The sequence below is a fragment of the Triturus cristatus genome, chromosome 10, assembly GCF_964204655.1.
Source record: "Triturus cristatus chromosome 10, aTriCri1.1, whole genome shotgun sequence".
In the NCBI taxonomy this organism is placed as follows: domain Eukaryota; kingdom Metazoa; phylum Chordata; class Amphibia; order Caudata; family Salamandridae; genus Triturus; species Triturus cristatus.
In genome coordinates this window covers 959,928,017-959,945,815 of record NC_140593.1, presented here as the reverse complement: position 1 = coordinate 959,945,815, position 17,799 = coordinate 959,928,017, and the positions used below count along the sequence as shown (strand labels likewise).

At 48.2% G+C, this 17,799-nt stretch overlaps 1 protein-coding gene and 1 long non-coding RNA gene across 2 annotated transcripts in view; one reads left to right on the top strand and one right to left on the bottom strand.

The window, feature by feature from the left end:
- LOC146796325 (uncharacterized) overlaps positions 1 to 17,799 on the top strand; it is a 213,774-nt gene that overhangs the window by 3,170 nt on the left and 192,805 nt on the right. The window lies entirely within an intron of this gene.
- LOC146796326 (palmitoleoyl-protein carboxylesterase notum2-like) overlaps positions 11,072 to 17,799 on the bottom strand; it is an 81,184-nt gene continuing 74,456 nt past the window's right edge. Inside the window, exon 13 of the mRNA XM_085628851.1 lies at positions 11,072 to 11,680. Within this exon, the coding sequence (XP_085484977.1) occupies positions 11,374 to 11,680 (307 nt within the window). The 3' untranslated portion in view covers positions 11,072 to 11,373. The remainder of the gene's footprint in view (positions 11,681 to 17,799) is intronic.

The following is a 17,799-nucleotide window of genomic DNA, read 5'->3' as shown; positions in this document are numbered from 1 at the left end:
GACGCTTCCGTCATCATCAGGGAGGCCAACAAGGGAGGCAATATTGTGGTCATGATCAAACAGGACTACAACAGGGAGGTCCGGGGTCAACTCAGCGATAACACCTGCTATGAAGCCCTTACTACTAACCCCATAGGGACACTCACCTTCCTCATCAATAAACACCTTAAGACCTGGCACACAGAGGGACTCCTTAGTCAAGAAGAATACCTTTATCTAAAAGTGGAAAGACCTAGATTTCCGGCACTATACACTTTGCCCAAGGTACACAAGAACCTTCCTTTCCCTCTGGGTAGACCTATTGTGTCCTGCATTGGAGACCCTTCAGGGAGAATAGCAGAATATGTAGACATGTTTCTGCAACCCATAGTACAACATTTTCCTGCCTACATTAGGGATACTAAACACATCCGTAGTTTACTCACTGATCTCACTTGGCAACATGATATCATCCTGGCCACACTGGACGTAGTTTCCCTCTACACCAACATCAATCCACGCATAGGCTTGCAGGCCATGGAGTGGCGTTTTAGCAAGAAACCAGCAACACAAAGGCAGCACACCAGAATGCTCTTATCCATGACAGAACTCAAACTGAATAACAATTGCTTTATGTTTGAGGGTCAATGGTATAAGCAAATACGAGGAGTATCCATGGGCTCCAAATTTTCACCCTCTTTTGCTAAACTCTTCATGGGGTATTTCGATGCAAAATGGATCTGGAGTGATAAGGGCAGTCCATTTAACCAATACATTGTCTATTGGGGCAGGTATATAGATGATTGTCTGCTACTTTGGTCAGGAACGGAGTTGGAACTACAAGAGTTATACCAATACTTAGACACCAACACATTAGGGGTACAATTCACCCATCAACACAGTAGGACACACCTACTGTTCTTGGACGTGGAACTCTACATCCAGGAGGGGTCAATACATAGCAGACTGTACCGTAAGCCCACTGCATGCAATGCTGTTCTGCATGCGACAAGCAAAAACCCTACACATCAAATCAAGGCCATCCCCTCTGGGGAATTCACCAGAGGAAGGAGAAACTGCAGTCAGGATACAGGGCCCGATTCACCGAACAAACTTAAGACAAAATCCTAAACTTAGTACCATTTTGGTATTCACAGAATGCACTTACTACTTCTGGTATTCACAGAATGAACGTATACTTTTGCGATTCACAGAATAAACTTACTACTTTTGGTATTCACAGAATGGATTTACGACTACTAACTTTACGTCCGCACTCGGGCCGGAAATTCCGGCCGGGAGGCGGAGCTTCCGGGCCGGAGGTGGGGCTTCTGGGCCAGAGGCGGAGCTTCCGGCCCAGAGGTGGAGATTTTGGCCATGGCTAAATCTCCGCCACTGGCCGGAATCCCCACCTCTGGGCCGGAAGCTCCACCTCCTGCCCGGAAGTCCCGCCTCCGGGCCTGAATTTCCGGCCCGAGTGCGGACGTAAAGTTAGTAGTCGTAAATCCATTCTGTGAATACCAAAAGTAGTAAGTTTATTCTGTGAATCGCAAAAGTAGTAAGTGCATTCTGTGAATACCAAAAGTAGTAAGTTTAGGATTTTGTCTTAAGTTAATTCTATGAATCGGGCCCACAGAGTTTAGCTCCTGCCTATACACAATGAAAAAGAGGTTCAAAGCCAGCAAACCACCCTGGACAAGGCGGAAAGACGTATCTTGAGTCTTCCTCGTAAAGAGACTTTAAAAGAGAAGGAGAGCAGGAACACATCTACACAACCCGTGAGACTCATCACTAATCACATTGAGAAAGCAGACGTTTTGACTAAGAGTATGCACAAACATAGGAACATTTTAAGAGCAGATAAGTCCATAGAAACATTCACATTATGCAGGCCACTCGTCACATATAGGAGGGGCACCACATTGAGAACTATCCTAAGTCCCACTGTCCCCAAAACCACCAGGGAAAATGACTGGCTCACCAAACGCACACTAGGCTTCCATAAATGTGGGAGCTGTGGTGTCTGTAGACGGGCTTTACACAACACCAAAGAATTCCGTGGCCCGGGCGGGAGGCAATATCAGATTAAACATAACATCATCTGTTTGACGCGCTTTGTGGTATACATAATTGTATGTAAATGCGGAAAACTATATGTGGGGAGCACCATTCGGATGCTTAAGGATCGCATTAGCAAACACGCACGGGCACTAAAGCAAGGTGATGTCAGATACCCCATGGCTACCCATGCCAAAATTTGCAAGGAACAAGGTCCACATAAACAACTTATATTCTTTGGAATTTAACAAATCACAACTCACCACAGGGGCGGGGACAGGGAACTGACATTACGCCGCGCAGAAGCGACCTGGATCATGCGTATGAAAGCAGTTGAGCTTGGACTCAACACAGACCATGAGCTACAATATTTTCTAGGCAACTAATACCATGTACAGCACGAACCTGCACACACTAGCATTTGCACGACCGGACAAGGACGCTATGACTTATATACCTATTGTTAATCCACCTTGCGCTCTTCACCAGATATTGTATAATCCTGCACCTTGGCATTTTTGTGATTCTATTGTTTACCTTTGGAGCAGTGTATGTGTCTGCCGACTGCTCCCATTCACTTATGATGACCATTCTACTGTTGTTTCTACATGGTTCTTTGTATTCAAACAAATAGTGCTGCTCTGTATGTGACATGGTGATAATGTGTGCATTCATTGTGTTCCCAAGCAGCAGTTTTTATGGCTGCCCACTGCTTCTGTGTAGTCATGAATTCTTCCTCTTTCACGCATCAACAGTTTTTGCCTCAGATTTATTAACTATTGCTGCTCTGTAATTATTCAGGGAATAAACCAGCGAGCCATTTAACCTTGGATATCTGATAATTGGCAACTCCTTTGTATTGAAACTGTTTTTCTTGCTCTTTACTTTGTTCTTTCCTACACCACGCTGGTGTTTATCCATTTCCGCTTTCCCTGCTGTTCCTAGACTATTTTAAAATGCTTTATACCTAGGGTTAATGTACAGAGAATCATAGTATCATATTGTCTGCATCAATATGATCTAACCAATGAAGACCAGTACTCGTGCTTTGTACATAACGCAATCTGTTAAACAATGATTTTTGTGGTAATATTAATAATAATTTATAGTTGTTTATACATATTATTATACAACACACTGACACTCCATGGGCTCCCTTGTGATTTACAGATCTATAGTGTTTTCATTTCATTATGTTCTCAAATGCTTTGGATTTGTCACTCCGGGTGATTGTTGCACATTAGTCACAATTGTCGCCTAAGATATACATTAAATTTGAAGCATGGATTAATGTCTTACACCATGCCGGTGATGGCATTTCGTGCTCATGAGCGACTAGAGGAGACCTTGGCACAAGTCCAGCCTGTTTTTCAAGGCGGACTCATCAATGCTAGGTCCTTGGGCAAGCACAAATATGAAATTGCTCATATGATAGATTGCTTGGCCCTAGACATATTATTCGTAACAGAGACCTGGGCTGATGTGGCATCTGATCCCGACTTTATCACAGCCATACCTACGGGATACAAAGCTATCAGAGAAGATAGGTCTGCTAAGCGTGGGGGTGGGGTTGCCATTATTCTCAGGGATCAGTTCCCGGCAGCTCATCATTCCATCTCCTCCCCCCTCTATGAAGGCCTCCACTTCTCGCTCACACTTCATTCCAAACTAACATTTAAGGGAATTCTTCTCTACCGCCCACCTGGCCCTCGCACTACGTTTTTAACTAACTTGGACAGTCTATTTGAATCAGTTATTTTAAACTCCGATTTCACCATTCTTGGGGATTTTAACTTTCATTTAGAGGATGCAGGTAACAAAGACACTGCAGAGCTATTGGATAGCCTTGGTTCCTTTGGACTCTCTCAACTGGTGCAATCCCCCACACATACAGCTGGGCACACACTAGATGGCGTGTTCTCCTCAGCTCAGGGTCTTATGATCAAGGAAACGCTTCCTTTAATTTGGTCAGACCATTCCCTAATTAAATTCACGCTCCCCATTCCCAGTGAAGGTAAGGAGGTTGCTAGTAAACGTTTTGCTTCTGCTGGGCTAGCATGGAACAAAGTAGACTTACTGTCCTTTAATGCTCTATTAGAAAGCTCCTATCCCTCCCTACAGGATCAGGCAGACCTGGCCGTGGATAGCTACACTAATTGGATACTGGATGCAGTGAATGCTTCAGTCCCACAAAGAACTCTCTCAGCTAACAGGTCTACACCTTCCGCCCCCTGGTTCTCCGATTGTCTCCGCCTAGAAAAACAGCACTGTCGTCGTTTAGAACGACGGTGGCGGATAAACTATGATGAGCCACAGAAATTAGCATACAAAACAGCATTATCAAAATATAAAAAACTTCTTATATCTGAAAAAAAAAGATATTTCACCTCTCAGATCGAGTCTGCTGCCAACTCCTCCAAAGAACTGTTTGCAGTAATTAATAAGCTCTCGACACCCATTAACTCAGGCAGGAGGGTCAACCAGGAATTCTGCAACGAGGTGGCCGAGGTTTTTAAATCCAAGGTTTTAGACATCTTTAATGCTTTTAGGGAGGTTTCTGATTCTAGCCCATTATTATGCCCAAACAGCCCAAGCATTAACAAGCACCCACCATTTGTGTTTTCTGCAATCTCGATAGACACAGTGAGAAACTATGTCCTCCTAGCTAAATCCGGCTCACCTCTAGACCCCTGCCCCCCGAGGGTCTATCAAGAACTGGCAAACTCGGTGAGTCCTCAACTCACCGATATTTTTAACCTGATGTTCTCCTCCGGTGTTTTCCCGATTAGCTGGAAGCAGACATCCATTCTACCTTAACTAAAAAAAACAACTCTTGATGCGACCAACCCCACCAACTATCGGCCCATTGCCAGACTGCCGCTGCCAGCAAAGATAGTGGACAAAATAATGAACGACCAATTGTCCCTATTTATCAATGCCAATGGCCTATTGGATCACACCCAATTTGGCTTTCGCAAGGATCATAGCACGGAGTTGGCATTGATTAAAGCCTCCAAGGAGATCAGGGCAGTTATGGACGGTGGAGGTGCAGCAGCTTTGGTGCTCCTCGATCTCTCTGCGGTGTTTGATACGGTGGATCATCGCCTTCTGCAGAGATGTTTGGAAAGGCTAGGATTAGGAGATACAGCACGAGCACTTATAGCCTCCTTTCTCACTGATCGAAGATCCACCGTATCCATGGATGGTCTCAAATCAAATCCTTACACCCTTCCATGTGGTGTCCCGCAGGGTAGCTCTCTGAGCCCCACTCTATTCAATATATACGTCTCTGAACTAGCGCCCCTTATTCGGGAATTTGGTTTCAGCCTGACCACCTATGCTGATGACACCCAGATTGTGGTGGCAGCTTGCAAATCCCAACAATCTCCGGCCGCGCAGTTCAGGAGTTGCATGAGTGCAATTAATAAGTGGATGACAGCACACTGCCTGAGACTCAACTCCAGTAAAACGGAAGTCTTGATCTTCGGCAGTGTGCAGCCCCCCTGGAAAGATCTGTGGTGGCCTGTCGAGTTGGGCTCCCCGCCCAATCCGGTGGTTAAGGTAAAGAACCTGGGTGTGCTTATGGATGCTAAACTCACTTTCCATCACCACACTAATGCGGTAGTGTCGGCATCGCATTTCCTCATTAAAAAAAATAGGAAAATCTTTCCTTACATCCTCAATCACACCAAGAGAACAGTAGTCTCTTGCCTTATCTCATCCAGGCTGGACTATTGCAATGGTTTGTTCCTTAACGCCCAGAAGCAACACCTGCGCAAACTACAGATGATTCAGAACTCAGCAGCTTGTCTCATACTGGATATCCCTAAACATCACTCAGTCGCCAATGAAATCCATAATCTTCACTGGCTTCCTGTACCCCAGCGCATCGATTTCAAAGCCTTGTGCATAGTTTTTAAGGCCTTGCATGGCATTGGTCCGTCCTTCCTACAGGATCATTTTTCTTGGTATTGTCCCACCAGACAGCTGCGGTCCACTAGAGCTCGATTACTTGCTGTCCCAAGAATCTTCAAAGCCCACTGGGGTGGACGCAGTTTCTTTTACGTAGCGTCTAAACTGTGGAACACCCTTCCCTTTTTTCTCAGGAATGCCAGCTCCTTGACGATTTTCAGGAAACAACTGAAAACTTGGCTCTTTCAGCATTAGGGGCAAGGCAGTATTGTGTCACTGTTATGTCTAGCGCCAAGACACCCCCGGGTATACGTGCGCTTTATAAATTCCTGTAACATAACATAACATGCCATTGTACATTTTTTTGCCCTGAAGAAGTCATGGGTCTTTACCCTGACGAAACACGTGTCGGCTGGGCATCCGATCTTCATTAAACAAAGAAACAACACATCACTGGATTACTGTTATATTGTTGTGTAAATGTTTGCTTGTACTGTAGATATAAAGCATTTGTGCTGCAGATTCTAATCACGTGTGCACAGGCCACTTGTACTAATTATTCAGTGACCTTGTATCCTTTTCGGGGTTCAGGGTTATTTCCCCCGCCTGTGGCACCATCTCCTACTGGCAATTAATTCACGCGCACGTACACACGAGTAGGCGCCATCGCATACCACACCACTGCAGACCCTGTTTGTCTCTTACAGCCCTTTGGTACCTGACCTCGTTAGTACTGAGTCAGAGCAGTCCAACGCTTACTCAGGAATGATTTGTGGGCTAGAAAATTAGGGGCTTATTTACAAGACCCTTGCGCTGCCGGTCGATCCCTTTTTGGGATGCACCGGCAGCGCATCTTGATGCCCCATATTTACAATGGCACGAAATCCACCCTGCATGTCTTTTCCTGTCCTTGTAAACACAGTCCCTTTACACGCAGCACTTTGCGTGAAAGGGGCATTTAATTGGTGATGCTGTGGGTGTTCCCATTCAAAACCCATGGAACCTGACACATTTCCAGATTTATGAGAAATCGTAAACCTGGAAATGCATCAGAATGCTATGCTTCCCCAGGGGAGGTGTAGGGAGGAGAAATGTATTAATTTATCCTCGTTTTCCCCTCTTTCTATGCGGGCTGCCTTCTGCAGCACACATAACAAGAAGAAATCACCTCTTGTGATTGTTTATGTGCCGGAAGGTGTCCCTTTCTACACATAAACAATCAGTACAGAAATTACGTTTTGCAACTTGTATGTCTGCTAATGCAGCACACATAGAAGTCGAAAAACACCATTTCAGATTGTTTATTTGCAGGAAGGGACACTTTCCTGCACATAAACAATCCTCCCCATGACGCAGGCATGCTTGCACAATGGTGCAAGGGTGCCTGCGTCAACACATGGCAGCCAATTGTGCACCAGCGCAGGGAAGGATAAAAGGTTCTGTCATATCATTGTAGATATGATGCATCCCTGTACTTTGGAATTAACGCTTGCAGCGCAGCCAAGTGGCTGGCGGTACAGTGCTGCGTTAATTCGTTGTAAATAAGGCCCTCAGAACTCTGCGCGCACATAATAACACTTCATAAATCAATATCCAGCCAGTGTTGTCACTTTAAACAAGCACTTTAATTCACACACCAGTAAATATTAAACATACAATTTAAATGAATACCAGGCAACTTTAGTCCATTTTTACTAGAGGTCTGTGTGAGTCGTTAAATAATGAACAGCTCCATGTTAACACGCTTGTCATGGAGTTCACAATATAAAAGTTCTTCCTATTGCATTTGTTAGAGTGTTCACAAAGTATAACCCTTCCTAGTACCACATTTGGAAAGGGTTCTAGTTTAACATAGTTTTTCTCACTTATGAGAAATGAGTTGCAGTTGTGTTAGCCTGCCTGAGATAGGCGGGATGGGCACAACTGCTCCCCAATAAAATGCCTGTAAAGCAGATCAGTGAAGGGGTTGAGCTAAAGCCGTGGGCCGTTTGTGATCCGTAAAATGCATTTTGCCATGTAAAAAAGGCAAAATGTGACTCAGTAACTTGTTACCGAATCTCATTTTGCTTTTGCGATTTGGTATTAGAAAGGGACGTGTTTAGGGCGTCCCTTCCTAATACCGAATAACGCATATGTATTAATATTTTGCGACTGGAATGTGGTTGCGAAACATTCATAATTTACCAACTCCGTACAGGAGGCGGTAACCCATTCGCAAATGTCACCAGCAGGCCACCATCCCTGTGATTGTAGCCATTCCTAAAGGGTCACAAATTGCGACCTGCCGCATGAATATTGATGAGGCAGGTCCATTTGTGACCCAGTGGGAATCGGAAACAGTGTCTGAGACATTTGTATTCATAGCTGTTTGTGATTTCCCAATTGAGAATCGCAAAGCTTCGCAATTAGGAAATTGCAAACTGACTTTTTGGTACATGTGGCCCAAAGTATTGAAATACTTCAGCACCTTAAGACTTTTAGCCAGTTTATAGAAAATTGTGTTCTGACATGCACAACTGTGTCCAGTTTTTCTAAATGTTCTCGGAGGACACCCCTCCCCTTGCGATCCTTATTATGGGAGTGTGGGCCACCAGCCACACTGAAATGGTGTGCATTATGCCTACTTAGGGCCAGATTTACAAGCCCCTTCCGCCACTTTTGCGTCATTTTTTCCATGTTAAAAATGACGCAAAAGTGGCGCAAGGGGCTTGTAAATCTGCCCCTTAGTATTTATGTCAGAAACTCAGTCCTTCCCCCTTCCCTTGCGATTAGAAATTCGTTCAGGTTTACTGATCCCAAAAACAGCCTTTCACACCATTTCACTCCACATGTCCTTACACGCAATGTTTTTGCTGTTAAAAATGCTACTTCATACTACATAATAGCTTTGGGCAAAAAAATCTGACACATTTTTTGCTTTAAAATACTTTTTTTATATGTAACTCTGATAAAAACCACTGGTTCTCAGTTACAAAGCCCAAATGAGATGTCTCTATACAACATAACTAAATTCATATAATCATAAATATACAAAATATTTACTTACATATATATAAATACATCATCTCGAAAAACCTGTATACATTTGGCCATTTTTTGGATTAGGAATCATATTGAACCCAAACAAGGACACACTTTACTATATTAGGCTTAGGGACGAAATAAAAAAAGCAGGCGTCCCATTTGTCACTAGTTTAAAAGATATTATGGGGAGGTACCAACATAAACAGACTGTAAACAAGCAATATTAGAGACAACACATCTTGCTTCCAATGCACACAGTAGGCATGTAGTGGTGCCGAATACCAAGGGCGTCAAATAACTAAATGGAAAATCACCATAGCCAGAGGCACAATAGTCAATGTTGGTGCAACCATCCACCCTATGCCGAGGCTCAGCCTGTATTATTTATCTCCAGAACACTGGCCAAAGCTGCATTTAGCCAGATGCTAAAAAGACAATGCAAACTGCAGGCAGCCTTTTGTATCAAAAGTACACCCAAAGTACTGCTACGTTGCCCAGTACAGTGTGGTACTTTTCAAACTGTGAGGCAAGATATGCTGGGACACAATGGGAAATTCAGGCAGTGCAAGCCTGCTCCAGAAACAGAGGACTGGAACTTTCTCAGCCATTTCATATCATCTTTGAAAAGCAATAGCTTTTTGATAGTGTGCATGGCAAATGTGTGTTTTTTATGGGGAAAACTACCATCAATGCAATGTCTGAAATCTTAAATATTTAATATGAGATGATGAAAAGTAACAATGTCCATGAGATTTGCCAAAAAAATCTCTTCCCTTCTCCACCAAAGTCTGAAACACATTTAAGCTCCTTCGCTTACCATATATTTTTAGTCACCTTTACTGTATTTATTGTGATTAAAACAATAACAGAGAATGTAGTTTTGGGGCTTTTTTTCAGGAAGCCCACCCTAATTTCTCAATTTAAATACTTGGCTCACCTGCATAATACCTGATATTTAATTAATGTATTAAAAATTTGAAAATCACTACAAAGTATCATTTTTTATTTCTGCATTTATTTTAGAAAATGCTCTTAAGCCCTAGCGCTATTTTAATATTTCCATTAGATTTGTGAGAATGTTTTGTTGTTTGGATGGAGAGTGAATTATTTTACTCAAGGGGGCTTGGCAAAAAAAACTTTAGACTATTGATTAATTTGATATTCTAGCCTATGACCACGTCATACATCCACCTAATTATTCCTTCAGAAGAATTGTTTAACTTTTCATACATAAAGGGGCAGATTTACAAGCCCCTTGCGCCTGTTTTACGCCGCCGTTGCATCACTTTTGTGACACAGCGGCGGCGCACAACCAGCGCCATGCTGCGGGGTATTTACAATGTGACGCATCTGGGAGATGCGTCACGTTGTAAAGCCCTGCGCCAGAAGCAGGCGTTCTGGCACGGGGGGGCGTTCCGGCGCAGGGACGCCTCCTAAAAGTGGCTGAGTGAAATCTTGTAGATTTCACTCAGTCACTTTTAAGGCCATGCTGCGTCAAAACCCTGCGCCTGCTTGAAGCATGCGTAAGGATTGACGCAGCATGTTACGGATAGGGCACCCCCGAGCCTTGCCGGAGCTGCGTCGCGCTTGCGACGCAACTCCAGCAATGCGCCGCCTTTCCGACAGGGGAATGCGTCACGCATCTGCCCATCCGAGTGCCACGGTGCGCCGCATTATAAATGTGGCCCATCAGTGGTGGCGCACGGATGGGCAGATGCGCCGCAACTCTTCTGGCGCATCTCTGCTGATTAGCAGAGATGCGCCAGAAGTCATAAATCTGCCCCAAAGTGTATATTTACAACGTACATTTAAGTAGCAAGTAATCAAAGAGACTATCTTAAATATCTAAAAAAAAGATGAAAAACTATTTTCAGTTATTTTTACTCATTAATTTCTGCCTGCTGTGAGCGTGTTACAAATTTGGCTACTTTTATTTTCTGTATATTTACTTATTTTAAATACTGTAAAAGACCATAGCTAGACTGATTATTCGCATAAAGTGAATATATTCAAGAATGAACGTTACAAATATATCCTCACACTATCCTGTGCAGATGGAGCCTACAACATTCCCTACTCATTTTTATTCCACTATTTTGCCTATAAAGGTATTGGGCTGAGACTTGGGCTTGAATTCACTCATTTAATAACCACGGCCAGGCCTCAATAGAGGCTTTTTTACGGAAATTTCAAAGAAAAAAAAATGGGTTCCAGCAGCGGTGCGATGCAAACCAGGACCGGGAACAGAAATCACGTGATCACCAAAGCACTTCTAACGCTTCAGTGTGCCCAATCTTTACCCAAATTCTAATGAAGCCCTTTGACCTTTCCTTGATATCGCATACTTTCACGTGACCGGAAGAGCAACGTTTAATGCACAGAGATAGCAGCAGTCTTCTTTTAGCCGTCATTACAGAACATCTCCACCAGAGAGTTGTGATCCGCTTGCATTTCAGAACCCTTCCTGTGATAATCGGCGTCCTTCTTCTGCAGAACTTGCCTGATGCTTATTTCTTTTCCTGTGATGGGGTCGTGCAGGGCCGGGCAGGTTGGGTTGCACTGGGGCCACGGGCAGTTGTCGATCAAGTGAAAGGAGCAGCCGCGAGCAGGTGCCTTGACCGTTTTGTTGTTTTCAGAGAGACTCCGCTCCCAGCATTGTAAAGCTCTAGCCACAGAATGACCTTTCACCTGGGTCTGCAGCCAGTTGCTGTTCAACAAAACAAAGGAAATGAGTAGGTTGAGTTCTACAGTAAAGAACACATTGCATATTGCTCACAATAACATATGTAATAATTCATTTGGTGAAATATATAAAAAGCCAATCAGGCAACTCTAGTGTAATACAATGGGGGCTTGGGGGGCAGCCGAGCACGGCGAGGTCTGCCCCCCGGGCAGATTGGGAAAGGGGGGGATTGGCCGGCGCGCGGTCATTTTGTATATTTTTGGGCTACATTGGGACTAGCTCAATTGTGGCCCAATATTTGGGATGTAGCCCAAGGGGCATTTAACCGATTTTCACGCTTTCCCAGCCACCATTTTAGGTTTGGTGACCTGGTGGCTGGGAGCGCAGTGTCAGACAGGTTTTTTGTCAGACTTAGTGGAGCTTTTGCTTGGTGGTTGCACGTCGTTTACTAGCAGTGGATTAAAGATGGCTGGTGGCGATTATCGCATACTTGAAGCACTGAGGCTTCTTAGCGAGGCTGGGCGTATGGATCTGGTGATCCCTGACGTGTCGATGGCCCCGCGCCCGGTGAGGCGTGCGTCGGCTGGGGTGGCGGTCGCAGTCGTGGCTTGCTCGCCCCCCCGGAAAGCCGGTATGTCCAAGGTGAGTGCCGGGGGCTGCGCGTATGTCAGGAGCGCGGCCCTTGGTGTCAGTGAGGCGGCGGGCGTTGTCGCAGGAAGTGCGGGGGTGGGGGCGTTGGTTAGTGGCGGTAGGCAAGGCAGTGTGGCTTGGCGGGGGAGCGCGTGTGGCGTCTCCCCGCCGGGTAGGCGATCCATTGGGGGCCGCTCGTATGCCAGGGGAGCGGCCCCGACGAAGGTTGCGGAAGAGATGCTTTCCGGTGGGGGCAGCGTGGATAATAGCGGAGCGGCCCCTGCCGGTTTGCAGGCGGAGTTGCAGCAGGGCAGCGCGGTAATGAAAAGTGCTGCCCGGAATGCTGCGGAGGGGCGGGGGGGAAAGGGGAAGTGTCCGGGGACTAAGGCTGAGGCTGGAATGAGAGCCCGAAGGGGGAGCGCGTTGCGTGGCTCCCCTCCGAGGTCTCATACAGAGAGGGGCCGCTTGTATGCTAGGAGAGCGGCCACCAGTATGAGGCCAGGGCAGGCAGTCCAGTTGGAGGCAAGGGGGGGCTGGGGAGCCAAGTGGGCGAGGAATACACGGAGGAGGTAGGTGTTGGGGGTGAGCAGGCCTCTCTGGCTGCTGGGAGGAGGGGTGGGGGGTCTGGTGTGGTGCAGGCTCTTGGGGCAGGGGTTGTGGGCTCCACGGGTCAAGTGGGTATGGGGGTTGGGGCCGGGCAGGAGGGGGGTGGGGCGGAAGGGGGGATTCCCCTTTGTTGATAGAGTCAGAAGGGAGCGAGCGGGACTGGGCGGGCCTGGACATTTTCTCGTCGTGGTCAGAAGGGGTGTCTAGGGTGCAGGGGAATAGGAAGTTGGAGGGGTTTGGTCTGAGTGTGGGTCCTGGGTTTGTGGGAGGGGGGTGAAGTCCTTTCGGTGCGTTTAGGTAGTGGGGGGTGCGGAGGGAATTGGGGTGTGATGCAGAGGAGGAGGAGGTGGGGCCGAGTTTTCGGGGGGATCTGGGGCAGGGTTTTTGGAGTGGAGTGAGGGGGAAGATGAGGTGGGGGACGTTGAGGAAGTGGTAGATCTGAGTGCAGTGGGGCGGGCTTGGGTAGCTAGCACTTTGGGCGCAAGTAAGAGGGGATGGGATGGGAGGCAGAAGAGAGGTAGGCCCAGCACACCAGACCGTCCTTTTTTGTTGCAGGCAGTGGACCGACGACCTGAGCATTGCTGGGTGCCAGACTTGGTAGGGCTGGGAGCGGCCCAGTGGCACCAAGGAGAAGGGAGGGTGGAGCCTCGGGCGGCATACCCAGTACCGGCGGGGGATCCCGGCGTGGCTGGCATAAGTAGGCCCGGGACGGGCTCGCCGGCCCCACCACCAACGGGGTCGCAACGCCCCGGGGGACAATGCGGACGACGGAGCAACGCTGAAGAGGAGTTTTGTTTTTCTCGTAGTGTTCATTCTGCACCACCAGCGGGGAGCGCTGGGGGTGTGAGGCAGGAGGAGCTTGATTATGAGGACGATAGTATGGAAGAAGGAGAGGTGTGGGATGTTGAAGAGGAGGGAGTGTGGGGGGGCGAGTAATGTTGTGTCTAGTGTCTTCCAGGTGTCACGACGCCAGGCGCTGCCCACGGGTTGGACATCGAGATGGGAGGCCAGCTCGGCCCCTCGGCCAGGACGCAGGGTGGAACGGCGGACGGAGTCCTTGGCGCCAGGTAAACGGTCTTTGCTCGGGCGTCCTGTGATGGTGTCCGTGGGTGTGGGTGGGGCTGACAGAGAGGAGGGGGTTGGGGGTAGGTTGAGCAAGGGTGCTTATGTGGTGGATGTGGGGGTAGGAACTGAGGAGTCAGGTTAGAGTGCGGGCAAAGGGTCAGGTAAGGCAGCCAGAGACATGGAGATCATGACAGACAAGAAGGTGACGGCGGACAGCCAGATGGGGGAAGGGCGACCAAATTGGAGAGTAAGGAGGTGAAAATAAAACGTTTGCCATACATGGGGGTTACCAAACCGTTGGGCGCTCATTTGATGTTGTCCACCAAGGAACGGATTTGGAAAGGGGAATATGTGGAGATGCTTAAACTCCTCCATAGGGAGGTGAGGGCAAAAGAGGGTTCGAAAGAAGAGGAATTTGAGTTGGCTAAACGGCCTAAGGTGCCGTTGACGATTGAGAATTGGACAGCAGCGTTTCTCATTTACGCTAGTGTGTATTGCGAAAAATTCCCGAAGAGTTCAGTGGCCATGTTTAAATACATGGATGTGATCAGGAAGGCGCAGATTACGGGGGCGGCTACGCCTGGGCGCAGTACGATGAAGAGTTCCTGGCACGCATGGCGTGGGACCCGGAGGCGGAATGGGGAGAGGTAGATACGGATTTGTGGCAGCATACGATGGGGCTAGCTGGGTTTGGCAAAACCATCTTTACGGCCAGCGGGCTCCCGCTTGTGTATCGGCTCTTTTGAGGAGGCCCCACCCGCGGGGGGTGTGGGGGGAGCAGGCAGGGGGCAGGCAGGGGCAAAAGGGGCTTGCTAGGATTATAATAAAGGCTTGTGCACCCGGGAGTACTGCCGTTTCTGGCACGATTGCTCCGGATGTGGAGGACGTCACGCGTTGGTCAATTGTTGGGGCGGACAGGGGCAGTTGCAGGGCTCACAGCAGTGGCAGTCGGGAGTTTTTAAGGCAGGGGGTCAGCAGCAGCAGCCAGGAGGGGATCGAGGGGCTAAGGGGCCTGGGCCAAAGGGCACGTACTCCAGTTAATGTGGATAATTTGCTGGCAGCCTTGCAAGGGTATCCAGAGAGGGAGGCTGCGGAGCGGTGGCGACTGGGGTTTCTAGAGGGTTTCAGACTGAGGTACGAGGTTCCATGGGTGAGGAGGTGGGCGGACAATCTAAAATCGGCGAGAGAGCACCCTATCAGGTAGTGCAAGACAAGCTCAATAAGGAAGTGCGTGAGGGCCGTTGCAAAATTTAATTGTGTCACCCATTGGAGTGGTGCCTAAAAAAGAGCAGGGTCAGTTTCGCCTCATTCAGCATTTGTCGTGGCCGGAAGGGGGTTCGGTGAATGATTTCATCGACGAACAGGAGGCCACAGTATCCTATTCATCTGTTGACGTAGCCATGTCACTGGTGGTGACCGCGGGCGCAACAGCAAAAATGGCAAAGTGCGACATAAAGTCGGCTTTCCGGCTGCTTCCAGTTCACCCTGATGACTGGGATCTTTTGGGCATCCAATTTGGCGGTCACTGGTACGTGGACAAAGCATTGCCGATGGGCTGCTCTATGTCATGCGTGCTTTTGGAATGTTTCAGCATGTTCCTACAATGGTTGTTTACGGAACGGACGGGTCACCAAGGAGTTACGCACTATCTAGAGGGCTCTGGACAGTTTCAATGAGATCATGAGGGAACTGGGCGTGCCGTTGGCACCGGAGAAGACTATGGGACCCAGCACGGCCCTTGCCTTTTTAGGAATTGAATTGGATTCACGGTTGATGGAGGCATGCCTTCCTGCAGACAAAAAGCAGCAAATGTTGGGGCTGCTGGAAATCATGTTGGCAAAACCAAAGATCATGGTTAAAGACATCCAAGTACTGCTGGGTCACCTCAATTTCACCTGTCGGGTGGTCAGAGTAGGGAGGACGTTTTTTAGGCGACTGTGTAGGGCATTGGCGGGGCACAGGCCTCCACATCATCATGTACGTCTGTCTGGCGGGGTGCGGGAGGACTTGAGGATGTGGCAGTTTTTCTTGCAACATTTCAACGGGATACCTTTGATGAGGGAGGCGGACATGGTGTGGGACGTACAAATATTTACGGACGCGGCAGGGAGTACTGGTTTTGGTCTTTACTGGCAAGGGAGGTGGTGTGCCAAACATTGGCCGGAGGAGTGGTTGGAAGGGGGCAGGAGCATAGCCTTTTTGGAGTATTTCTCCCTGGTGGTGGCAATCACGCTTTGGGGGGAACTTTTTGCGCACAAGAAGGTCACTTTCAGAATTGACAATATGGCGGTGGTGCACATTGTCAATCGACAGTCTGCCAGAGATGAACAGGTCCTGAAGTTCTTGAGGATTTTCGTATTGGGGTGCTTGAAGCATGATATTGCTTTTCGCGCGGTGCATGTGCCAGGTGTGGACAATGACATTGCGGATGCTTTGTCTCGTTCACAGTGGGGGAGATTCCGTGGGCTTGCCAAGGACGCAGACAGGACCCCGACCAGAATGCCGCACCAGCTGTGGTATGTAGGCAACACAGGATGTTGCAACTGGTTCTAGGCTCCTTAGCCCACTCCACGAAGACAGCGTATCGGGCGGCATGGGAGGAATTTTTACGTTCCGGTGCACGGCGGCGGGCCTCTTTGGCAGCTAGACAGGAGGATGTTATTCAGTTTATCTTGGACTTGGTGGAAAGGGGTCTTACAAAAGTCACGATGGAGGCAAGCTAGCGGGAATTGCTTTTGTCGGGAAATTGTTGTGGGGCTACGCCCCCTCCGCGGGGGGAACTTGGAGCACGTATTTTGGAGGGTTGGGCGCGGGAATGTGGGCGCACTACCCGGGTGCGGAATCCTGTGTCATGGGAGCTGTTGGAAGGGGTGATTGGGGTGTTGCCTGGGTTGTGTTTTGATGGGGGGAAGTGACACTTTTCTCCACGCTAATGTCCTGGATGTTTTTCGGGGCCTTTCGGATCTCGGAGTTGTTAGGGACTAAAGGGGAGCAGGGCTTGTCTTGGAGGGAGGTTTCTTTTAGTGCAGATAAGGTTCACATATGGCTGAGGAAGGCGAAGACGGATCAGAGGGGCAGGGGAAAATGGGTATCTTTGCAAAAGGGGCTAACTTCGCAAGTTTGTCCTTTTCAGTGGGGTTTGAGGTGGAGGTCTTTTTCCGGGGCTTTGGAGGGTTTGGTCTTTGGACCTGGGGACTGTCGGTGCGTCAAGGCTTCCCAGCTTTCAGTGGTACTGGGGAAAGCACTGGGTAGGCTGGGGATCGACGGGAGGGATTTTGGAACGCATTCTTTTCGGATTGGTGCAGCTTCAGAGGCTCACTCTAGAGGCTGGGAGCGAGGGGACATTATGAGGTTAGGCAGGTGGTCTTCGGATTGCTATCAGCGTTATGTGCGCAGCGTACCTGGGGGGTTATAGCGTGTTTGTTCAATTTTTTCCTGTTGTTCATTCCTGTTTCTCGTTGCAGGTTCGGTGATGGGTCCCCTCGCCAGGGAGATGTCCATTTGGATGGTCGGCCATTCTTTTGTGAAACGGGCACAATTCCAGGCCCGCTCAAGCTACTTTGGGGAAAGTTTGGGGTTTAATAAAGATTTATTTTTGGTTGGTTGGCAGGGTAGGAGCGGTATGCGGTGGAACGAGCTATTACATGTTCTCAACGGGATTTTGGTGGCTGGTAGGTGCCCGGATATGCTGGTACTACACTTAGGGGAGAACGACATGGTCGGGCTTGGCACTTATGCATTTCATGAAAAGGGACTTGGCTTTGATTAAAGCTCAGTGGGCTGGGTGTTCCATTGTATGGACTGAGTTTGTTCCTCGCAGGGTTTGGAGAGGGGCGGTCAAT